At 41.3% G+C, this 25,088-nt stretch overlaps 2 protein-coding genes across 5 annotated transcripts; one reads left to right on the top strand and one right to left on the bottom strand.

Annotated features, from left to right (window-relative positions):
- Positions 1–10,331, bottom strand: crmp1 (collapsin response mediator protein 1). Of its 3 annotated transcripts, none has more exons than XM_006787290.3 (14): positions 9,732–10,331; positions 7,914–8,002; positions 7,495–7,679; positions 7,189–7,353; positions 6,679–6,740; positions 6,493–6,573; positions 5,629–5,697; positions 5,419–5,539; positions 5,188–5,344; positions 3,563–3,704; positions 3,301–3,471; positions 2,073–2,252; positions 1,416–1,581; positions 1–1,302 (listed from the first exon to the last, which is right to left on the bottom strand). In XM_006787290.3, exons 1-14 carry the CDS (start codon positions 10,080–10,082, stop codon positions 1,211–1,213), a joined length of 2,031 nt encoding a protein of 676 aa, XP_006787353.2. In that variant the 5' UTR covers positions 10,083–10,331; the 3' UTR covers positions 1–1,210. The 3 variants fall into 3 exon arrangements, with proteins under 3 accessions (XP_006787353.2, XP_006787354.1, XP_087697920.1); XM_006787291.3 differs by lacking the exon at positions 9,732–10,331 and adding an exon at positions 8,892–9,259; XM_087841794.1 differs by lacking the exon at positions 9,732–10,331 and adding an exon at positions 8,920–8,942 and having other exon boundaries at positions 7,914–8,000.
- A 948-nt stretch (positions 10,332–11,279) lies between these two features.
- wfs1a (Wolfram syndrome 1a (wolframin)) lies at positions 11,280–24,958 on the top strand. Of its 2 annotated transcripts, XM_035906211.2 has the most exons (13): positions 11,281–11,749; positions 12,168–12,287; positions 12,594–12,728; positions 14,353–14,432; positions 16,033–16,177; positions 16,253–16,426; positions 16,695–16,775; positions 16,859–16,998; positions 17,128–17,265; positions 17,361–17,606; positions 18,276–18,554; positions 21,446–21,609; positions 21,789–24,958. In XM_035906211.2, the coding sequence occupies exons 2-13, from the start codon at positions 12,173–12,175 to the stop codon at positions 22,972–22,974; spliced, it is 2,883 nt and encodes a 960-aa protein (XP_035762104.1). In that variant the 5' UTR covers positions 11,281–11,749; positions 12,168–12,172; the 3' UTR covers positions 22,975–24,958. The 2 variants fall into 2 exon arrangements, with proteins under 2 accessions (XP_035762103.1, XP_035762104.1); XM_035906210.2 differs by having other exon boundaries at positions 11,280–11,749; positions 12,168–12,728.
- The last annotated feature ends 130 nt before the right edge of the window (positions 24,959–25,088 follow it).

The raw sequence follows: 25,088 nt of genomic DNA, 5'->3' as shown, positions 1-25,088 counted from the left end.
TTTACCATCATTTTTGACAACAGTCCAGTCTTTATTAAGTGGTTCCATTGGTGACACCAGACAAGAGTAACAAAAACACAGAAACACTAAATGTACGATAATGAGGAAAATGCCCAGAAATAAATAACTGAAACAATAAAAGATTAAAAAAAAAAAACATTTTCAGAAAAGTTTTAAAAAGCTGTGGTGACAGCTGAAGTTCTTTTTCTGCAGTGAGTTCAGCATGTCATTACAACAAAGTTCTTATTCTGGTGGGAGTGATTGGCAGCAAACTAAGCACGCACACTGAGAAGTCTACATTATGTAGGTACATCAATCTAGAACTTAATTTAGTTCACTTGTTTCTGTTTTCACTTTGACTGCTTATCTACTTTCACACAGAGTGTAAGAGAGTACTGACACATTTGCATATAGTATCTGGTGGTGGAGAAAAAAAATGCATTCCTTTCAAAATTTACAGTAATTTAAATTGCATGAATATGTTTTTAACTAGGTAACAACTGCCTCTACCCACAGTGGATGTCGTTAGGGTTTTCAAAGCATACATATACCAATATAAGAATATGCTTGTGCTGTTGAATACAAATGTGCTTTGAGTTCATTTTTAAGTGTTCCTCCATTGCAACAATAAACCACAAGTAGTGTAACATCTAAAGACGCGTCCATGCAGTGTAACTGATCCGCTTGAGCCACAATGAAACAAATATTGCCAAGATATTAGAACCAGATGCAGAAAGAAATCTGACAATTCTTGAGCTGTCCACCATGTGGGTGGAAAGGAGCACCATGTCAGACCCACACGGTAAGATGTGGGAGGTGAGGAAGAATAAGAAGGAAGTCATGCTCACAGGAAATAAGTTTATGACATAACACTGGGGCGACGGGTTGGTTGGAGGGGGTCCAACACCGAATCTGTGTGTGTATGTGTGTGTGTGTGTGTGTGTGCGTGCCTGGAACGTGACTTTTTATTGTTTTGAATTATTTATCTGATTGTAACTCACACACCTTTTTTGGATTAGAAGTAGAAATGTGCTTTTTTTGTTCTGAGTGACCATGACAAACCGATATAACAGAAACGGTCACGTTATGCCAAAACAATGCAAAGGTATTCATTCATATCGTTGCGCTTACACTCAGTCGTACACATACACTCGCACACACTCAGTAGGTGAAGCGTCGCACCAGCCGTGCTTCATATGTATTCAAGTATTCAGCCAAGGCTGGTGATGTTGGAGCGACCACCCGGGGGTGCTACAATGCGGTGGCCAGAGCGACGTGGGATATTGTCATCAATCTGTGCACCTAAAATGAGGACAAAATTAATATATTAGATGGCTCTAATTGTAAAAGAAATCAATTTTGCATAACTGTGTATTTAGAGTACATTCTGTTTGAAAATATACTATTTTTCTTACCTGAAAGGCTGAAGTTGGACTGGTGAAGATTACGTATTGGTGGTGGCTGGTGAGAGGTGGGAGAGGTTTTGGCTGACGGAGAAGGAGTAATGTATTTGGGAGTCGGAGCAACATCATATACAGGGCCATCATATATCCCCCGAGTTACACCCTGCTTAAGCTTTACCTGGGCAGAAAACAGACAGAGACACAAACAAGCCAACCTATTATTCATTCTTTAGAAGCGAATGGCCTGCAGCACATTAGTCTCCATAATACGGGACTAATTGGCTCATTTGTATTTTGCCTGAATCACCTACTGGTGAAAAAAGAGAGAATAATGATCATGTTTCTAATCAATTCAGCTCCTGTTTTGTTTTGTTTTGTTTTTTCTTTTTCATTATCATAACATAATAATCTGTACAAAAGGTAAAAATAAACAGCCCAAATTCCTCGAACCAAGGTTAGGTTGTGCAGTTATTTAATTTACAGAGTCTTCTTCAAATCTTTATTTGCCTCATTTTGGGGGCATATTTAGATTTTTACCTTTTTATGAGGACTTGCAGCAAGATAAGGAAAAGAAATCCTCAAACATCTACCCAATTAATCTTTCAATGAAATTTTTCAATGTGAGATTTATATTTTTTAAGTATTTTTAAAATCTTCTAAATACTGTACCTCATTCCTGAACTTTACACGCTGGTAAGCATAATCTGGGAAGGGTTTGCGTGGAATAAATCGACCAGTGCCCTGCTGAGCATGCAGCTTTCCTTCTTCATACACCACCTGGCCTTGACTCAGCACCAGCACTGGACCTCCGCGACATTCCAGACCCTCGAAGATGTTGTATTCTGCAGCCTGTGCAGAGAGAAAATATGAGACAAGTACAGAAAACAGAGGATTATTTGATTTTTCCAAATACTGTACAGTGTTTAGCCTCTCTATGCAGTCAGGGCAAGCTTGCATTTTATCATAGGGTTTAATAGATGCAGCAAAATGCAGCATATGAGAAGATGGGGGATAAATAAGTGGGGGGCAAGGGGATACGGGGGGCGACTGTATAAATTCAGGGGGATGGGCGGAGATATAACAAAATGGGTGAGGGGTGAAGGGGGATTATAACTTAAATCTGGCTTCAGTCTGGATTAGGGTCTTTGGGAGTGGCAGAACAGACCAATAAATTAACTACATTGTATTGTGTTACATTTTTGAAGGCAATTTTGTTTTACCATTTGCCTATAGCTCATTTTGTTTTGCAGATAGATTTAGTCTTATCCTTCACACAGACACAGCTGTCTGTGTGATAGCTCCTGCTGTTGAAAAAGGTGAAAAGGCTTCATCTGTGATGCTTAAAGGATTAAAACAACAATGTCCTGATAATCCACGGTCCATAGCGTGAACTCGGGAGCATGGTTATTGTTCCGTGTCATTTTCAGTAGACTCGGTGTCGGTTTCACAATACGAAATTTCACTTGCCATCTCTGATTTTGAGAGAGAAATGTACAAAATGCACATTTGACCGCACATTTGCTCAGACCCGAACACAATAAGAATGAACAGCTATTCATGTGTAAATCTGCCTTTACGAAATATTATTTTAATTAATTTAGGAAAAATATTTTCAAACATTGAGGCTTACTATTTTGGTTCTAGCACACATATATGATATATACTGAGTAAAATAAAGCTAGACTTGACTGCATATTATTATTCAGGTTTCTGTTCCCCTCCTGTGATCTTCCATGTGGTTCTTATCCTATTTTACACTCTGCAGTCTCCCATGAAACCTTCTGTTGTTCAGCCTCTGTCTAGCCTTCCCCCCCTTATATTATTAGTTCTTCTCCCTCTCTCCGATTTACCCACCCTCTCTTTTCCCTCATCATCTTTCTTTTCTTTTTGTCCTCACCGACTGCTGGAGTTTGGCAGTGATGGTTTTGACGCTGTCAGGGTCCCAGATGACAATGTCTGCATCAGAGCCCACAGCTATCCGACCCTTACGTGGGTACAGATTGAAGATTTTAGCAGCGTTGGTGGATGTGACTGCCACAAACTGGTTTTCATCCATCTTCCCCATGGCCTAAGGGAAAAAGAAGTGGATGTTTAGAGTGCTACACAAAAACCTCACACCTACACAAAAGAAACAACAAAAACATGCCCTCATTGCTCACCACTGCCTTTTCCCAGACAAAGCCCATTCTCTCCTCAACGCCGTTGATTCCTTCGGGGATCAAGGTGAAGTCATCTTTACCAATAGCTTTCTGGGAGGTGCTGTAAGCGCAGTGAGAACTGCCCACCACCTGAAGGTCCCCACTGTATCAAGGCAACAAAATGAAGTGAAATCATCAGCAAACACTTAAGGATGCAGTCATTGACCTGTCTAATGTTAAAAGGTTCCCTGACAAATTGCTAAAAGTTTTAAACCCCTCAGAAAACTCAGTCTGTAGAAATAGCAACAAATCAATAAAATAAAAAATTTATGTTAAAAAAAAGACAGAATGAAGTAGACACATACAGAGAAGTTATTTTTTAACCACTAGCCACCAGGTGTCCTCACTGAGCACGTAAGGTAAAGTATGTCAAGTCATGCAGTGGCCTATTGCAGAAAAACAGCCAACTGAACTACAGAGAATGGTGCAACACAGCTGCAGTATCAGTCCTTTAAACATTAACTAGATTAATGCTCAGTCTGGTCTGCATCATTAAAGAAAGCCAAAAAGACCTATGCTCGCTTTAGCTCTGAATAAATAAGGCTGAATCTGGCTGATAAAGACTTGTGATTGTCACGGTTCAGTTATAAGACCTTTAATTTATTTGTTAATTACAGTGATTACTCCGTGTTAGTGAGCTGTGGGATCGTCACCTTAATGCCAAGAAAGTGCTTATTATGTAAATAATGGGCTTCACTGAAATCTGGGGGGGGGGGAAAAAAGCTGTTCTTGTGTTCATGTCTCCGAAAACGAACCTAAGAATACACCCCGTTGTTTCAGGAGTGGCTCAAAGAAAACAGCAGTATCACACCACCGGCTTGACAGCATGGACCCGCCTTGAGAAGTAGGAGCTTCAGACGAAGGGTGGAGAAACAGAGGAAGATAGAGGAGGAGGAGAAGGAGGAGGGAGGCACTCGGTAGCCAAGGCAACAGATAATAGAGGTTTCAGTGCTATTTGTGGAATCGGGGACATTTTAAAATGTGCAAGTTCTCCGCATTGTGTGTGTGTGATATGTGTGACGGGTGCGAGTACTGTGTCTGAGGTAATACCTGAGGTGAGTTTGGCCTTGACTTGCACTTATGCATAGGTACAAGTTAACCAACCATTATTGTGTGCCTGACTGAATATACAGTAAAGTGGCTTCCAAATGATTATGTAGTCCTTAGTCTGTAATTAAGTCTCTCTTCTCTTCTGCCTCTCCTCACACCTTCACCTTCTCTCCATCTGTTTTCCTGTTTCACTGAAGTTTGATCTAAAATTCTGCATAACACTAACAGCTGTTTGTGGCATGAATACCAAAGAGTGTGTAGGGGTAAAACGTAAGAGTCTCCTTTTGTGTCTTCGATCCTATTTGCATTTCACATTGAGCAGAGGTCATACTGTAGCTAAATTAAGCTTTTGTCTGCCTTTACATAAATACTAAAAGTTTTTGCCTGTTTTAGGGTTTATGAAACACTCTTGACACTGCACATTTTCTCAGACTTCATACAAACTACTTGTTGTAAAACTCTGGAGTCTTCTATAAATTAAACTACTACAGTTTTTAGCAATATCAATTCACTGTTTTAAAAAAAGTGAGACGTACCAGGCCAGCAGGGTGTGAAGATGGTCCGGGGTTGTCTGGTCAGGACTTAAAGGTGGAGAGGTCACGTAGGCAGCAGCCTTGGCCCAGTTTTTGCTCCAGTAATGCGAACCATCAGTGGCCAGGCTAGCTGTAATTGGCTCTCCGAAAACCACCGAACCTGAGCAGAATAGTAGAACGGTTAATTTCATCCTTAATAAAGACAGAAAAGGACATTATATGATTAAGAACTACCTTTCCTCCGGGCCTGGGTGATAGTGTCAGCTGCACTCTTGCTCATCACCTTTGTGATGTAAACAGGACAGTTCACACGATTGCCAAGAGTGATGGCACGGAACACCGCCTCAGCCTCCAACTGCACAGGAAGGGAATAAACTAGAGCCAAGAACCTATACAGTGGCAGGTGAATTGATTAACAGTGAAGCTATTGGGGAAAAAAATCACCTCTTCGGGACGACTCAGAGGATGGCCTTCGGGGCCAGTAATTCCCATTCCAAGTATTTTTTTCTGTTCCTGCAAAAAAAAAATTATAAGAATAACAAAAGAATGTCAGAATTATCCTCACATGCAATGCAATCACTGACAGCTGTACATACAGTAACTGTACAGCCATGTTTGAATGCCTCTGATGAGATTTCAGGAATTACAAATAACAAATCTTTTGGCCTGTCAAGCTAAAATAAATATGCAGTGTAATCTTCGAAAGCCAGCGCACAGCTGGAAGATTAAGCACATTTCAGTTTCTCTGAAAACCTGGATAACAACCAGATCCCCACCCTGCTCCCTTTTTAGTGTTTGTTTGTTCTCTATGGGGTTGATATGAATTTTCATCACCTATCTCCCTATTTCTCTTACAGTTAGTTTAACAAGCGTGTCATGATCATTCATCAGCACTGCAATTATCTTCCATTACCCTGATTTATCTTCACATACATCAACGTTTTTGCCATAATTGTCTCATTAATCTAGGCCATCATTTCCATGACCACAACTAATACTTGCCATCACTTCTGCTAGCTATATCAGCACCTTCACCCTCACCAACTTAATCACCATTACATCATCATCATCATCATCCTCATTAGAATAATAATGGTCAACTTTAATGGTGGCCTAAGATAAACCTGTCATTCTCAACTGCAGCTGCAGCTGCAGGCGTATTAATCCTTGCTTTCTCTTTCTGCGAGATGCAGCATTATGTAACAAGAATATCTCTAAGCTGTGGTGCATGCTGGAGAGAGCAAAAAAAAGGCAGCAGCACTTACCTACATAATAAGATATCCTTTTTCAGCAGGCAGTAGCACTTACCTGAGCAATAAGATCACCATTTTCAGCGTGAACTAACACCACAGCACCCAGCTGCTTCAGAAATGAGAATGCCTCATACAGCTAAAAGACAAGAACACCAATTTTCCGATTTCTACTGTTAAAAACATAAGCCAGAGGATTCATACAGTATTAATGATTCGTGGTATTTATGAGTATAAAACATACCTCTGAATCGGTCATCTGGTACACATCCTTATAAGCCATGTATACTTGAAAGGAGTTGATACCTGGCAACAGAAGAAACAATGAACGGCTCCATAATGAGAAAGTAAATACTCAGGAGCGTGGATAATAAAGACAAACTGTAAGTGAATAGGAATGGAAAGCAGTGCATGTTTGTGTCTAGCCAAATAATATGACTCCTAGAAGGAAGCTGGACACACAAGCAGCTGGTTTATCTCGTATGGTGACTTTTAAAGCTGCCCCAGAAGAAAATGCTCATTTTTCTACTCAAACAGATTACAAGTGAAATTTGCACATGGCCACAATGACAGCAGCGAGAACAATGGCTCTCTACAGTGTCTTGACTCTAAGAGGATTCAGCACTTTAGCCAAATTGTTTCTAAATCTGTCCCTATTGTTCCTGTGAAATGTGCCCAAACTAGGGATTGAAACAAGAACTGCAAGAAAGGCCACATCTCTAAAATATCATACAATAATTAAAAATGGACGTACCTTTGTCCTGCACCAGAAGCTCCAACTCATCTTTAACATTTTCATTCCACTGGGGGATGTCTACGTGCAGAGAGTAATCACAGCAGGCTTTCTTGTCTGCGGCCTCCTGCCAGCGCTCAAACGCCTCCAGCAAACTGTCACCAGGCTGAGGGGCTACGTGGTCAACTGAAAATTAGGAAGGGCACAAGGCATAGAAAAAAGAAAGAGCATAATCAGTATTTTGAAACACTTAAAGACAAATGTAGATATGGTATGTGCTATACTGTAGCTGACACTTGCTGACTAAGTCTAAGCATTCACACTCACTGATCATGGTGGTGCCCCCAGCAAGTGCAGCCTTGGTGCCCTGAAAGAAGTCATCAACAGGCTGTGTGCCCAGATAAGACTTCATCAGGCAGGTGTTAACATCTATTCCACCTGGTATCACCATGCGGCCATTGGCCTCGATCACCTTGACTCCCCCAGGAACAACCAGGTTCTCCCCCACCTGCCTACCCAGGATAAGATGTGCAAAAACAGATGAATAGATGAAAGGGAAAAGGAAGCCAAATTATGGAGGTGTGAAGATTGTGGAAAAGATTTGTCATGGCAAAATACACATGGGAATGCAAAAGGGTTGAGAAGATGGAAAAGAACACAAAAAGAAAGGAAGAGCAAAGAAATGTAGAAAACAGCCTCTGCAGTGCTTAAAACAACACGCTCATGCAATGTCCCCAAATACGCACTTGATGAGCCCGTCTTCAATGTAGACATCTGCATAGAAAGACTGGTCATCATTAACAACTCGCCCTCCTTTGATCAGCAGCCTTTCACTCTGCAGGGGAAAAGCACAGAAAGGGGAGAGAGGTTGAACTTAGTCCTGACATTTTGATATATTGCACAGTCAGTTATGTAATCCATGGCTTTATAGCAATATAACATGATGTGGTGTAGTGTGCACAGAAATGCATGGCCACACAAGAGCTGTACCTGAATGGGGCGCCAAAAAAAAGTATCTTTCTGTTATTTCAATTATGTGTGCAATCAAATACTGAACATTCACAAGCAGGGTGTTGAAACCAGCACGTTTTTTGTGAGACCACCGTGTCCACACCCTCTACTACTACGGATGGTGCCTGGCAACAGCATTAGGAAGATGTTACGTCTCCATGGTAACCAGTGATCAAGCAGGGTTTAGCATGACGACAGCTGACGGCTTGCCGAAAAATCAACGTCTTTGACCAATGAGGAGGCAAAAGGGGGGAAGAATATGCAGACATTATTTGTGTCTTAACCTTCAAATTCAATGTGTAACTCTAGGCTTAAGATCCATTAGACACTGGATAATTCTCAAATAACAGACTGTGTGAAATGTGTAAAATCCACGCTTGAACACAGACTGAAAAGGATGCACGTCGTTTGTTAAAATCTAGCTTCACATTTCGTTGCTTTTAAGCAAGCAGTTGTCACTTGCTCGACTCCAGTTTCGATCGCACACGTCAACCGAGTTAATCTCTCTGACAGGCAGCGAGATTATACAACATTATCCAATCAGGAGCGAGAAAACGCGCTCAAACACAACGCACTGTCACCTTTCTTTGGCGTGCAGTTTCTCGTAGGGGCAGCATGAGGAAGCCTTAAGTGAGGTAACTTTCAGTAGGAATTTAATCCGTATTCATGCATACATGACTGCTGGTCGCTGCTGAGCAGGCCGGCTCGCTTACCGTCAGATGGGGGATGCTGTTCTTGGACCCAGACATGCTCTTTCCGTCGCTCTGCCCCCTGGCAGTTAACTCAGAAGCGAATTATACCGACTCCGGCGCCCCTGCGCGGCTTCCTGCTCCCCTTTGTCTCCACTGATGTGATGTGGGTTTTGTTTCCGTGTGTGACAGAAAGCGAGCGATGAATCCGCCGCCGTACGGCTGCGTCAGGCTGCGTGGCGCGCGCACAGTGGAAGAAAGCTGACGTTCCTGTGGGCGCGCGCGTGAGGAAAAAGTCACAGCCACCGTATTGCCTGACGACGTTCAGGGCACGGGGGGGAAAAGACAGCTATAGGCCGTATGTGAAGACACGAGCACCCTCACACCCACTACACACACACACATCTTACTTCAAAGCATAAACAATGCAGCGTGGAGGTTGGGTGGGGGTGCATGTTGTCTGTCGCTGTCCGATTCAGCACCACGGCAAGCAAAAAATATGTGTTGCTGCCTTGTTGCGCGCGTTTTGCGCCTTTTATAGAGAATTTAAGCTTAACGCAATCCATAATAGCCAAACTGCAATGCGCCATAAAAAGTTCATAATTTATGCAAACTGAAGCCTTTGTCAGGAAAATAACTCCTGGTTCCTGGTGTCCCAAAACGAAACCAGCATATCTTTTTTTGGTGGTTTATGAGTAAAAAATTATTTTTATCCTCTGCGTAGGCCAAAGGTTCCCCACCGGTTAAAGTCTAGTGGCACTTAGTGGTGCACTTCAATAATAAATTATAGTTAGGGAACGACGGAGCCATTGCACTATCAACATCTGTCAACAAAAAGCCACAGATTGAAGCTGTCAGTCCTACCTTGCCATTAGGACTTTCCGTCCCCGATGAAAATCTGACCTCAGCACCACTGCGTGCTTCGTCTCTCTCTCCGGGCGAGCCGTTCAGCGACGACTCCTGGGCCTCGCTGGGCGTCTTGCTAATGGGGTCACCGGTGTCTAAGAGTCGTTCCCGGCTCCCGCTTCTCGGGGTGCGGCTACCTTTTCTCCCCACCGCGTAGTTTTCGAAGTCTATGGTCTTGCTCTCAAACGCCCCCTCCACGGAGCTGAACATACCATAGGTCTTCCTCTGGTTCGGCCCGGTGGTGATCGGCCCTGCTAGGTAGACCGGTAGCTCATCCTCCCGGTTCCACTGTCTTCTGCAGTCAGACATATTGGCTACAGTGGGAGACGCACGCTTCCCCCCCAAGTCTGAAAGGATGGAGACGGCTTTGCTTGTTTTACGTCTAACCGGGTCACAGTCCCGCCTCTCCAGGCAAGCGCACTCATTCGATGATGTGAACTGGAAAAGCAGCTCTCTTCGGGCAACCTAGAATCCTTCCTCTTCATATACACATGATGCAGTGCTCCCGTTTTGACAGAACTGGTGGCGTGTCAGTGTGAACTAGTTTTAAAGTGAAGCATTCGTGCTGAAAGAATAAGTAAGCACATCTACAACTTACCCCGATAAATTTAGATTCCGTGTTTTGGCCTCTTTGTGGAGGACCTCTTTGTCTCTCTCCAGTGTACCCCTTTCTCGTGTTTTAATGTGGGGGGTTGTGTCTGAGCAGGACACATCATTATCATCGGATTAAATCAGCATCATCTTTCCATCCACATCTGGGGGGATCATCCACAAGGTCCATGTGCCTTAGGGGCTTAACTGCGGTTGTCACACAAAGACCTGCTTTACATCAAAGACCCTGCGAGCTAAACGAGAGCTACCCTTTATAGTTCCTTCATCTTCAATTATGGAGGCCTGCCCTTCCCAGGGCGCTCCATATGTAGCCTACTCTCTATGAAACGGGATGAGGGTGGGCGGCGGTTGTCCCTCAGCACTTGGACAGGTGGACCGCTACAAACATTAAACACAGCAATAACACGTGCACACGCATTATTATTATTATTATTATTATTATTATTATTATTATTATTATTATTATTATTATTATTATGTATTTGTCCTCTTTAGTATACTGATACTAAAAAGGACAAGTGTTTCTCTACTACATGCCTCATAATGATCAACTACACAGATGTAAAATCCCGTCTCTCCTTAATGAAATAATGAAAGGATCATAAGTCCTCATCTAATAGAACATCGGGTATTAATAACAATACGACATTTACTTGTACTCAATACAGCCTGTACATACTTATAGTTATAGAATATTCATAACATACTTCATACCGTGTACATTATAACATACCATAATAGACCCATTTCTGTAATATACTTACATATCTATATTATTGCTAATATATATTGTATTTATTAGTCATTTTAATGATTTCTATTTTACTTTCACAGCATCTCAGGGTGCAGGATCGCTGTCCTCTGCCATATGGAAAAGACACAATCGATTAAGTGTAGGCCCGTAGCGTTTGATCTGGGACCCCGTAATCTACTTACATGTGTCTACTGCTCTAGCTATAGCTAAAATAACTGCACGTCCAGGCTTGAACTTTAAAGCAAGACAACCTCAAGTTTGTTTGTTTTTTCTTTTTAAAATTGGAAGTGCATTGGGGAAATATTTAAAGAATCGCCATAAAACAGCGGTCTGTCACAGGTTTAAAAAGCTAAAAACCAATCAGGTAAGCTGTTCCTTTGACGGTCATTTGCAGTCCTTGCAGTGTGAGAGCCTGTTTTAAGAGGGCGGGCCACAAAGTTGTGGCGTCGTTTATAGCCCAGAGTTTGACAGCAGCGAGCAAGTGTGCGTCTCTGGTTACTCGGGGCTGTTTGGTGAGGATTAATCTGCAACATGGAATACACACTCAACATTCAAATCCAGGAGAGTGATTGCCTTGAATCCTGAAGAAATCTGCTCATTTAGTAAACAGGTAATGATTATTGTTTTACTGTATGTCATCATAGCGCAGTTTTAATGTTGAAGATTTGCTCTAGTTACTGACGTTCCGAGTTCTCCTGTTGCCTATTACTTCGTGTCAGTGCCTGCTTGCTGCTCTGATGCTTTAATGCAGAGTAATTAGAGTACTTTCCCAAAGCACCGCTCATTTACCTCGCGTTTTCTCAAATTTTTATGCTATTGTATATTTTTTTTAATTAGCCTTTTTCTTGCTTTGCACTTTTAGCCTGCTTTATGTAAGAATTTGTTAAGTTCAAAACTTCAATGAGAAGGTCTGTTATTATGGAGGTAAAATGTCTGTAGGTGAATCCTCCAAATTCTGTAACAGGGAGTTCAGAAAGTTCACTACCCAGCTAAAATATACATTTTCTCTCACCCTGTTTTTATTTTAGGAGAGATGGAGAAGGATTTGTCATCAACACCAACTAGTGTCAACGTCCAGGGGTCGAGCCCTGTCCTGGATATACCCTCTTGTCCCTCCCAAATGCAAATTCCTCTTTCACCCATCTCCAGTAACCTCTCTGCTTCTCCCACTCAGCATGAAAAATCACTAACCTCTCTGAAACCTAGAAAATTACCCAGTTCTTCGCCAACATCTACACATACTACTGCTAAACAGATGGATCCCCCCCTTTCCTTAGACAAGTCAAAGCCCTTATCGCCTGCTGTGTCTCCTAGCTCTACATGTAAAACCGTTTCTACTAATCCCTCCCTTAGTGCTCTAATCAGAACACCCCTACCAGCTTCTCTCGCCCTTGCTGACCCTCAAACTTCCACAATTTCACCCACTTCCAACCTCACATCTGCCTCCTCAACAGCTACTTCCACCACGGCTTCCACATCTTCTTCCATGGCCTCCGCAAAACGCACTTTTGCTTCCATGGCCAAACGGGTAATCATACAGGAAAGACTTAGAAAAGCTGAGGAAGAGGATGCCATTGATGAAGAGGATGGTAAGAATAGTTTCATTCAGACTGAGGGATTAAATGACAGATTTTGAAGGTTCAGTGCTGCTGAGAGGATGTCATAGACCCGTTGCTGTGTTAAGGTGATAAGCCTTCTGCATGCTTTGGAATGTCTTTTCATGTAACCCTGTCCCAAGGAAAACACAACTCTTGTCCAGAATCCAGAATGCAGATCCACTTTGGCTTCCTTTGTTTACTCATTTGAATCCCGTGCTGTAAAACATTTTGGGATGCTTTTTTCCCCCAGTAAATTAAACACAATAATCTAAATAATGCAAAAAGCTTTTACTTAAATGTCTCAGCAACTTGTTATGGCTTGCATTTAAATCTGTAGGGCATTACACAGGGACATTATGACTTTGGTAGTCTAAAACTCCAATATGAGGTTCAAATCTATGAAACAATATTAGTTGTGTTGCCGTGGAATTTTGTGCACAAAGTCATGTCCCCTCATTGATAAAATAATACACCTTTTTCATTGTACATCATGATATTTGGATACACTGAACTCATTGTCATGTTCAAGATACCACCAGTTTGAGTTTCCTGACATGGTGTTTTATCCTGCTGGAAGCAGCCATTAGAAGATGGCTACACTGGTTATAAGGGGAAGTACATTGTTAGCAACAATACTCAGGTAGCCTGTGGTGTTTAAACTATGCTAAGTTGGTACTAAGGAGTCTAAAGTGTGTCAAGAAAATATCCTCCCTAAACCTAGGCACAATAAAAAAAATGCATTGTACTTTCATGTTGCATATATCAAAATCTGACCCCACTATCCAAATGTCGTAGCAGAAGTCAAGACTCCTCAGACCAGGCAATGTTTTTCCAATTTTTGTGTTGTCTGGTTTTGGTAAGTATGTGGGAATTATAGCCTCAGTTTCCTGTTCTTAGCTGACAGAAGTGGCACCTATTGTGGTCTTCTGCTGTGGTAATCCATCTGCTTCGGGGTTTAATGTGTTTTCAGAGATACTCTCCCTTGCATACCTTGTTTGTGAAAGTAAATATTGAGTCTCCTAACTGTCTCCTGTCTCCTAACTGTCAGCTTAAAGCAGTATGGCCATTCTTCTCAGACCTCTGGTAACAACAAAGCATTTTTGCCAAAAGAACTGCTGCTCACTGGATATTTACTCTTTTTCAGACCATTCATAGGAAACCCTAGAGATGACTGTGTGGGAAAGTCCCAGTAGATCAGACTATATAATCAGATTTTTATGTATAATAATAAAACTGTTAATAATGTACATTTTCCATAAGCATTTTAGAAAACCGACACTCTTGCCTCATTGACATTTTGTGGTATTTCAATATATTCCATAGCTGTTGGAATTGAAAACAAGATCCTGGTTTCACCAGTTGGAGATCTGCTATGCGTGATAAGCTGTGACATTTGAAATGCAGTAAGGGCTAAAGTTGAAGAGTGTCAAGCCCTTTTCTTAATGGACACCGGGGGACAGTTATGAAACTTTTACAGCTGACAAGTGCTGTGAAGTAAAAAACTGGGCACGGTGTTGCTGGAAGCTTTGAGGTTTTGTCAAAAAGTTATTGGCAGTTAATTAAAATTGATATACCTGATTTTTTTTATTAAGGCATATTGTGTCCTCTCCTGCAGATGAAGAACCAGAGGAAGACATGTCTGTGGAGCAGCTTGAGGTGAAGGCCATAGGCGGTGATGCCAGAGCTCAGGCCCGTGTAAGTGAAAGCACATGCACAGACATGCACAGACAGGCTCTGGCATTGTTGTTTTTAGTCCTGCAAGCTGACTCAGTCTGGTTTTCAGCATGTGCCTATTTTGGGCCACTTGGAAGATGATCCCACAATTTCAGTGTGACACACTAATATACTGTCATACTTACAAATCATTAAGAAGTGTAAAAGTTAAAGCATACTGTAGCATGTACTGCTGCTGTATGAATAACAATGCAAAATTCACACTCTGTTTAGTCTATGTTGTCTGCCAGCACAAACAAATTCAAGGGTGGGCTAGAAGTGACATTCCCAAGTGTCTTGTCAACATTTGGTTCAACATTCTCTTGCCAGATGTCATGTATTTGCACATACCCACTGTCTAAATAAGGAGAGGGTGTGCATATCTAAGAGAACACATGCAAGCCTGAGACCATATCCGTACAGCAGCTGGATGCTGAGAAGCATTGATAGGCTTTCCATTTGTGCATTATGGTATCCCAATAGGCAAGATACACATTATAATATTTACAGTACTCTCCAATTCTCCAATTCAAAGCTTTATTTTATTTTAAAAACATTTTGTCACTCTAGCAATTAAAATAAGTTTTATGATGGTATTTTCTTTGTTTGTCTGATAGACACAGGAATACACAACTGCAGAACCATTAAAAACGAAGACACATCTGAGTCCACACAAATAGGGACATTTAATAATAACTGAGTGAGTGGGAAGTTTATGAAATGACAGTTAATATTAGAAAGCCGTCACTTGATATGCCACAGGGGCCACTGCTGCCCCTGTTAGTTAGACATGACGAATGCCCCGACGGCTACAGAAACAGAAAATAATAAATTCTGAAGTCATGTGTTCTTGGTGCATTATATGAACTTTACTATGAACTGTTTTGATTGGAGCTTACAAACAAGTGTAAATCCAATAATCCTTGAGGATTGTTCAAAATAACAAGAGAGCTACTGGAAATACAAGTTCCTGTGTTAATTACATTTTTGTGCCACTGCAGATTAATTTTGATGACAGTGAATGTCATAGCTGGAGGTGTTGCTTTTTTTCATCTGTCTCTCCCATTTTTTTCATAATGCTAATATTTTAGGAATACCCTCAGTGAATTTCTTAAGCTTTAAGCACAAACGTTCACTTGATCTCAAAAATGAAATTATTATTATTTGGTTGCTAAAATTCAGAGGTCAGTGTGACCTCACGTAACACATTTTTGGCCATAACATTAAGAATGCATATACCAATTATGACCAAAACACTTCACATACATTTTTAATGGAATAAAATTAATAAATTAATATGCGATTCTGTTTCTGTCCAAAATACAAACGAAGATCAGCTATGATCTCACTATGGCATAATATGATAACACTTTTTTAAGCATTGTTCACTGCTTGTCTTTATTCTATCTTAGGAGCTAGGAAAAAGATTGTAGTAGACATACAGTTTTGGACATACACGATTTTTTGTAGTTTTGCCTTTAACACCACAGTATAACAAGCTTGCTTAAATACATATCCATGCATGCAGTACATTAAGTAAGCTGAAATAATCTGGCCCTTTTACCACTCCTCTGTCTTTCAGCTGGGTCAGCACTACTTGGGTCTTGCTAAAGAGAAGGATACTGAAACAAATAATCTGTTGGCTGTTAACTGGCTTGTTAAAGCAGCAAAACAGGGAAGAAGGGGTGCAGCAAAAGCCCTGCAGCGCTGCTGGATCCAGAAAAAAGGTTCATTTAACACAAGTATCACATGTGTTAAAGTCTTTATGTTTCTGTTCTATAACTTAAGCTCACTTCCACTAGGAATCACTCCAGAGAATGAGCCCGATGTCCGCAGGTTGTCGACAGAGAGTAAGTTTGAGCTGGCAGTACGCAAAGCAGCCATGATGATGTACTGGAAGCTAAACCCAGACAGGAAGAAGAAGGTGACTGTATCTGAGATGCTGGAAAATGTCAACCAGGTGAATGCAGTTCCAGGTAGGAGAGACAAACTCAGCCACAAATATTTTGATAAATTCATCATTAAAAATATTAACTATTTTTGAATGGTGAAAATAATGCTGCATGATGTACTAGTGGCTATACCTAGAAGGCTTTAGTATGCTGTTATGCAATAGCTGTCACTACTGCTGGAAATATGAGATGCCCCTGTGTGATTTTAATATTTGCAGCTGTTACAATGAATAGTTTCATATTACCAGCTTTCATCCAGCTCAATGGTGGTGTGGTCGTTTCTCACCAACAGGTGGCACTGCAAGCAGCAAGGTTCCTGTCCCAACTTCAAATCAAGCCCAGAAAGTGTTGGGGAGCATGGTCAGCAATGACTGTAGGTATCCAGAGAGGGTGGAGGAGCGGACCAGAAAGTATATTGCATCTCCAGGTGTAATTATATCTCTCTTTATCTCTTAGCCAGTCAGATGGTGGACCTGGATGAGTTTGTTGAGATGACTAAGAACTATGCACAGGGTATTGCCCCGGCTACTCCCAAGAACGGCAGCCAAGTCTCAGCCACAACTGAAAGCCCTGCACCTCATGACAGTCGTACAGGGGTAAAAAGAAAAAAAAAAGAAAAAATAGGTTTACACTTTACATAAGCAGAAATAAACTGTTACTTGAACATAGCTATTTGATACAGCATGGCTGTGAATGTGTTTGTGTTTGCAACTGTGTTTTTAAAGCACAAGGCTGAGTCAGTCTCATCAGGATGCAAGAAGTCAAACAAGAGTGCCTGGAGTTTTGGCCGAAGTGGGATGATGCTGCACACCAGTGAGACCGGAGCCTTTAGAAGGGCCATGGACATGAAGTCACAATTAATAGTACCTGTTCTCTCATTATTATTTCACATTTTAATATTCTTTTAAATGTGTTGATATTCTCTGTTCATCTTCATATCCATCTCTCTTCTCCTCAGATGCTGCAGTACCCACTGCATGCAGTTGTTGAGATAAAGGAGCATCTTGTTGATTGGGCATCACGGGCCGGTGTCCAGTGGCTGAGCACAGTCATTCCGACGCAACACGTCAATGCTCTCATTTTCTTCTTCATCATCAGCAACTTGACGGTGGATCTGTTTGCTTTTGTTATCCCTCTGCTTGTCTTCTACCTCTCCTTCATCGCCATGATCATTTGCACGCTGCGTATTTTCCAGAGGACAAAGGTGATTTCCTTTCAGTTTCATTTAGTAATTTTCACACAGTTAGCAGGACTGTCAGAACCTTGAAAGTTTACATGAAAGTTTATGAAACAAAGTAACTTCTACTGTAAATGTGCATTTATTTTTGCATTTCTCCTTAATCAATGAAACTATATAGTGCTCAACCAATTTATTACACCACAACCTAATGTAAGGTTTATGCTAAATCTGCCCTACATTAACAGTACTGGTAATTACCAAATTACCAGTAAAAATATGCAAAAATATAATTATTGTTTCAAATTTACTGTGTTGCTAAAAGTTGCTTTTTATGCTAAATGCTTTTTATTCTGCAAAACTTAGTATTTCTGACCCCAGAGATACAAAAAAGGGACACAATTTCAGATTTAAAATTTGCAGCACATTAAAAAACTTCAACCAACCTCAATCCACTTTGAATGCCTATAAATCAGAAAATATTTATAGCATGAATGTAAACTTTGCGGACTAAATTTTTGTACAAAAAAATCAGCTAATGCTAAATGGGACAGGTGAGAATATATATTTTTTTGTTGTTGTTGTTGTTTTTTCTTTAATTTGTTTGATATTGAATTTCAGTCTAAATACACTGCATTTAAATTTCTTTGGAGTGCTTTGCTTCCTTTCACTTGTAAACTTTCCCCCTTTTTCTAGACCTGGGAGAACTTTAGTGCCCTGACATCTCTGCTGACACGGTTTGAACCTGGCCTTGATGTGGAGCAAGCAGAGACAAACTTTGGCTGGAACAACCTTGAACCGTACCTCTATTTTATCTTCTCCGTCTTCTTTGTAATTTTCTCCTTCCCTGTAGCAGACAAGAATTGGATCCCCTGCTCTGAGCTCTCGACTGTGGCCATCTTCTTTACTGCTGTCAGCTACCACAGCCTCAGCCCAAATGCCACAGCATATGCACGCCGGGCAATGGTTATAGAGGTCAATTGACTGAGTGATTGAATGATCAGAATTACTGTCTTGCCTGTTGCTAAGTACAATTTACACTAATAATATTGCAGCTTAATTAATCATTTCATTCTTAATGAAATGATTTGGAATTTCTAGGAAACCACTTGTTTGCCTTCTGTCATAAAAACGTGTAGCAGCAACATGACATTGGTAACAGAGAAAAAATATTTTTGTAATTTTGGAGTTTGGGAGTTGAAGTTTTATTTTGCCTTGTACAACCAGAGTTTGACATAATTTTCTATTAATGCCTTTTTTAGGCATAAGTTGCATAATATTGCTGGCCTTATTAGCCTGATAGTGACCACATGTTTTCATTCACTCGTTGTTATGTACGCTGTGTGGCAGGCAGAGGTAGGACCCAAAAGCAGGACTCAGACACAAAGGGATCAACTGAAAGAGGCAGCTTTATTGCTGAGACTATTTAACCACAAGGGTACTAACAACCAAAAACTCAGAAACTAGGAACTAGGAACTATAAATGGGTAACAAACAACTAGGAGATTAAAACTAGGAATTAACAAGTGAAACACGGCACACATGGCAAACAGGGACAACACGACAATGTGCAGAGGAAGGGAGAGGACTTAAATACACACATGATAATGAGAGGATGGGACACAACGGGAACTAATACAGACAAACAGGACAAGAGAAGCAAAACTTAACAAACTGTACACACTACGAGAGACTGTCAGAATAAAACAGGAAGTACAATAACCACACAGACAAAGACTAAGAAACAAGTGTTTGACACTGGGACCAGAGGAGAAACAGACATGGGAACAGTGGCTGGTGACTTCACTGACAAGGTCCAGAAGCTTACCCTGGATCCAGATGAAACCATGGTGTCCTTTGATGTAGTCTCTCTCTTCACGTGCATACCCACCACGGAGGCAGTGGAGACTGTCAGAAAACGACTACAAGAAGACAACTCCTTGGAGGACAGGACCAACTTCACACCCGATCAGATTTGCACACTGTTAGACCTCTGCCTCACCACTACATATTTCAAATACAACGAAGGCTATTACAGACAAAAACATGGCTGTGCCATGGGCTCCCCCGTGTCACCTATTGTAGCCAACCTTTACATGGAGGAAGTGGAAAGGAAGGCTCTTGGCTCTTTCAAAGGAAGAGTACCCAGCCACTGGTACAGATATGTAGACGACACCTGGGTCAAAATCAAGACACAAGAAGTGGAATCCTTCACTGCGCACATCAACGCTGTGGATAAAAACATCAAGTTCACCAGGGAAGACACGAAGGATGACTGTTTGCCTTTCCTGGACTGCGCTGTGCACATTGAAGAGAATGGCAACCTCAACATCGAAGTTTACCGGAAGCCCACATACACGGACCAGTACCTCCTGTTTGACTCCCATCACCCTCTGGAACACAAACTTGGAGTAATTAGGACCCTACACCACCGGGCAGAACATGTTCCCTCTAAGCCTGAAGGGAAAAAGAAGGAACACACACATGTAAAGGAAGCACTCAAAACGTGCGGCTATCCTAAATGGGCGTTCTTAAAGTCAGCAAAGAGGCACAGAAAAGAAGATCAGACACCAGCGAGGGAGGATAAGAAGGACAGACGCAACAACATTGTCATCCCCTATGTAGCCGGTGTATCAGAGAAACTCAGGAGGGTTTTCTCCAAGCATGACATCCCGGTGTACTTCAGACCCAGCAACACACTCAGACAAAAACTGGTTCACCCGAAAGACAAAACGCCAAAACACAGACTTAACAATGTGGTGTATGCCGTACAGTGCAGCGAGGAATGCCCAGACCTCTACATTGGAGAGACCAAACAGCCACTTCACAAGCGCATGGCACAACACAGAAGAGCGACCTCCACAGGACAAGATTCAGCTGTCCATCTGCATCTTAAGGATAAAGGACACTCTTTCGAGGATGCCAATGTTCACATTTTGGACAGAGAGGACAGATGGTTTGAAAGAGGAGTGAAAGAAGCCATCTATGTCCACTGTGAGCGACCATCTTTGAACAGAGGCGGTGGTTTACGACACCAACTCTCTGCCATCTATAATCCAGTTTTGAGATCCCTTCCCAGACGCCTTAAGGCCCACTCACACCCTGGGCCATCTGACCTCAGGAATTCGCATGATAAGGTGGGGCCAGGTTTCACAATGAACTCACCCGAAACTCTGGCTGATTGGGACCCACACCCAGTTCCACACCTTGGCTCAGGCGATTAGAGGATCATCAGGGGGTCCTTTTGTCCCTCTGTGGGGGGACACTCCCACTAGGGTTATATCTGGGACTCTCCACCATTTGACCTTAGAACTGAAGAAGCCTCTCGGATGAGAGGTGAAACGTCTTCAAGTAACTTAAAGAAGTCCAGACGCTTTTCTTTGCAAGCTCCTTTGACTACGATGACCTGGATGACTGAGAACCTTCACAGACAGACATGGGAACAAAACTGACTGAGGAGACAGAAAGGAAACACTAAACACGGAGATTAGAGTAAAACAAACATGAAGACAAGTCTGATAAAACAGTCTGTGGAACATAGGAGAGGCATGGAAACAGAACCTGAAGACTAGATGGCAAAACTAAGGCCAGAAACTACAAGTATTACACAAAACAGAAAAACAACTAAAAGAACCAGACCTACGGATATAAACTAAACCATAGAATGGGTTAAAGGGTTTTTATGTGTACTTAACCTCAGTTTTATGAATGGAAAACATGCAATGCTGTTGTGCAAGGTTTTAACAAATGTCGACATAAATCTCTTTCCTATTTATAATCTTAATGTTTTTATGACAGTGAAATAAAACAGCCTTCTCCAAGTTAATCAAAACCTCTGTTGTGTCCTTGCATGTGGTTTAATCCAGATGGCATCATCTCTCTGTTGCCTGACGCAGTTCTTGCCACAGAACATGACGGTGCTTCATTTACTGGGACGCACCTTCACCACTCTGCCACTGGGGGAGTCTGTGGTGCTGAAGCTCAGTCTCCCCTGCTTGCTTTATGTTTACCTGTTCTATCTGTTCTTCAGGTAAGAAAGATTTGGACAAACTGAAATATTGATTACTTATATTAGTAAAATTCTCAAACTGGTCTTACTCCTGTCTGCCATGTTGTTTTATTCTATGTTAAAATGACAGATTTACTCTTCAGACACTTAAAGTAATCTTAGAACTTTTTACCCCCTCCTTTTTCTTTCTCCTTCTTTAGCATGGCGAGGATGCGTGGTTTCCGGGGAACTTACTGCTTCCTGGTTCCGTATCTTGTGTGCTTCATGTGGTGCGAGTTCTCAGTGGTCCTCCTCCAGAATTCCACTGTTGTGGGTCTAATCCGCACTTGTGTGGCTTACTTTCTCTTCCTGTTTGCGTTGCCTGTTCTGGCATTTGGTCTCGCCACCATGCTCTTCATCCAAGTGTTTAAGTGGTTCCTTGAGCTAGAACTGACAAAGATGATCGTGACCCTGGTAATATGTGCAATCCCTGTCACCTTGCGGCTGTGGACGCGGTTCAGCACGTCCATTCTGGATGTCTTTCGCTCACTGACTCATCGGGGTCCAGTCAAACTCATTTTACTCTGCATCTCCATGGTCCTTCTATTCTTCTCTGTCTATGTGTACCATGCAGAAGGTGAGAAGGTGTACAACTCCACCCTTACTTGGAGTCAGTATGGCCAGGTTTGTGGGCCTCCTGCTTGGGAAACCAAAGGCATAGCCCAGACACAAATCTTCTGTAGCCACCTAAATGGACACAGAGTCACCTGGACTGGGCGCTTCAAGCAAGTCCGTGTGGCTGAAACAGAGAATGGGGCACAGTCTGTGATCAACATGTTGCCGGTGTTTGTTGGAGATTGGCTGCGCTGCTTGTACGGTGAGACCTATCCCAAATGTGAGCCAAAGAATGCCACAGTTGCAAATCTGACAGCTGCAGATTTGACAGCCAGTTCTGCATCAGTGCCTGTTTCACTGCCAATCCTCCTTCTATCGCAAGATGAGGAAGAACTGTGTCAGCTCAAGGCTCTGGCTAAACATACCTGCCATGTCAAGCGTTTCGACAGCTACCGCTTTGAAGTGACAGTGGGAATGATCCAGGATGAACGTGGAGAGAGAGAGGACCCAGCCAGAGATATAGTCCTAATGGCGAGTCATGAGTTCAGACAGGTGCTTCTAAATCTGAGCCCTGGTAATAAGGTGGAGTTTAGCACCAAACTGGAGGGACGTCTAGGAGCCAGAGCTCCAGCCTTTGAGTTGAAAGCTATCCACTGTCTTGACTGTCCTTCTTCAGTGCTCACTGGAGGCAGGCAGGTGAAAATAGAGAGAAACTGGAGATGTACCACAATGAAAGCCCTGAAGTTTGCATTTGATTTTTTCTTTTCCCCATTTTTGTCAGCAAAAATTTAAAACTAGTAATTAAATGTAGAAATAAAATAACCTATTTGAGTCTCTCCAGAACATCATTTGTTTCTTATGATGTTAGGCTAGAAGCACTGATGTAATTAAAATAGTATTTTTTTAAATTGGATTGATCTATAAAGTTTGTGTTCCTGTGCATTAGTTTATGCAGAGCTTACTTTTACTTCATCTACAGCAGTTTAAGAATCGTCAGACGCCAACTTTGGCAAGACTCGTGATCTGTTCTATTTTCAAATCCCTGTTATGTCTAGCTAGAGTTAAACTTATACACACACAACCTAATATATAATAATATGTCATAATATAGTTATAAAGAACTGGAAAATTGGCTGTAATTTGATGGTATCCAGCTGTATGCAAGAAGGCTAATGCTGGGTGATGTTCTCCTTTGAATACCTAGAAAACTGCACATTTGTTGAAAACAAAATAGCGACTGAGTGGATTTTATATCTGCCTTTGTATTTAGAAATTTATCTAGAAATATAGCGTATGGTTAAGATATTTGCATTTGTATTCTGTTTATATTTGTGCGTTTAAGCCAATTTTCAAATGCATATTTAAATATTTTTATGGAAATATATGACACAAATTTAGTGATAATATATATGCATTTTTGGCTTCCTCTGTTAGGCAATATTTTATGATGTTGTCTTTAAACTTCCTGGTCTTAACTTTATTTTTAGCGTCAGATTTTCCTGTCTCTCAAGCTATGATGCACATGCAGTCATTTTGAAAAGCCCGCATAAAACTTTCATCCAGGGGGGGTTGCAGTAAACTTGCAGATTTTTGTATTACACATATCAAAATGCATCAAATGTGGTGCTGTGGATTATACACAGATATCTACGCTTTGGTCCGATCTGTCTCTCATCAAGACATTGTTCCAGAAGTCTTGTGGTTTGCCCAGATGCAGATCTGCAAACTTAAACTGTGCTGACATCTTGTTTTTAGAGGAAGAGCCTTTCTCCTGGAACCCCTTCTACTCAAGTTGTACTTTTTATAAATTTACTATCATGAACTTTAACATATTCAGGCCTATAGAGGCTAAGATATGGTGCTCGTTGTTCTTGTAGGTGATCTGAGAGTTACACAGTGTGACTTTGGAGTGAATTTGCTGGGGCATCCCCTCATTGGAAGATTGTGGCATTTTGTTAACACACATGAGAATGCTCCAGCCCAGAAAACTGCCGAAACCTCTGCTTTTATAGAAGTGCTCACTTGCTGATGATCAATAACCAGACGCAAATAAGGTTGAACTTTGTGCAGTTCTGTGAAAACTTTCGTTATCACATTAACACACACTAGACCTCCTTTTATGGTATTTCTCAAATGTATGTCAATGACAAATTTAAGACACACCATGTTCATTCCATAACAATTAAGAATTACCAGGAATGTTTAAAATGAGTTGTTTCACTGAGTTGAACACAATATTGGTTCAAGTTAAGAGACCATTTTGTTTACAGAATCCGAACCTTTAAAGAAAAACATTTTTTATCTCTAAATTTGCCAGTTTGGAATTTGACTGAAAAAAGAGGTACTAAAAAAATATTGTACACATAATTAAAATAAGCCCTGTGAAAGATTGGCGATGTGCCCAGAGTGTATCGCCACCTCTCAACCCTAAGCTCCATAAGCTCCAGCAGCCCTGAATTGGATAAGTGGAAGAAAATGGATGGACGGATAGTTAAAATACCAGTAATGAATGATTTATTTATTTTTGAAAATTGGATTGTAAGAAAGCATGAATGAAATGGGGGTTTTCCTAGATATCTGGTTTACACAGTACAGTAATGCAGTGGTGGTGTATGAAAAGCTTTACACATAAACACTATCAATCTGTAACCTCAATGCTCGTGTGAATTACAATTGCTGATGTTGAGCCTCGACACTGTAAATGTGAGTGCCTTTTTTTTCCCACTGATGCAGTTAAATGGGGCGTCTATTAAAATGCTTGAATTGGGGGAAAAAATCTCTTGTGAAAGGTTTTATTCAGATTAATAGATATATATATATATATATATATGTATATATATATATATATATATATGTATATATATCTATATATAGATATATATATTGGTGATGAGACAAAAAGCAGA

The sequence above is a fragment of the Neolamprologus brichardi genome, chromosome 6 (assembly GCF_056152115.1).
Source record: "Neolamprologus brichardi isolate AB-2024 chromosome 6, ASM5615211v1, whole genome shotgun sequence".
NCBI lineage: Eukaryota > Metazoa > Chordata > Actinopteri > Cichliformes > Cichlidae > Neolamprologus > Neolamprologus brichardi.
The sequence above is the reverse complement of the archived record's forward strand: the minus strand, read 5'-3'. Positions and strand labels throughout refer to the sequence as shown.

Excerpts from the sequence above, each read along its gene's own strand:
- wfs1a (XM_035906210.2), top strand. The coding sequence starts at position 12,173 with ATGGAGAAGGATTTGTCATCAACACCAACTAGTGTCAACGTCCAGGGG. Across the intron at positions 16,999-17,127 it reads CTCATGACAGTCGTACAGGG|CACAAGGCTGAGTCAGTCTC; the intron begins GTAAAAAGAAAA and ends GTGTTTTTAAAG. Across the intron at positions 17,607-18,275 it reads GTATTTTCCAGAGGACAAAG|ACCTGGGAGAACTTTAGTGC; the intron begins GTGATTTCCTTT and ends CCCTTTTTCTAG.
- crmp1 (XM_006787290.3), bottom strand. The coding sequence starts at position 10,082 with ATGTCTGACTGCAGAAGACAGTGGAACCGGGAGGATGAGCTACCGGTC. Across the intron at positions 5,698-6,492 it reads ATGGTGATCTTATTGCTCAG|GAACAGAAAAAAATACTTGG; the intron begins GTAAGTGCTACT and ends TTTTTTTTGCAG. Across the intron at positions 5,345-5,418 it reads CACCCAGGCCCGGAGGAAAG|GTTCGGTGGTTTTCGGAGAG; the intron begins GTAGTTCTTAAT and ends TATTCTGCTCAG.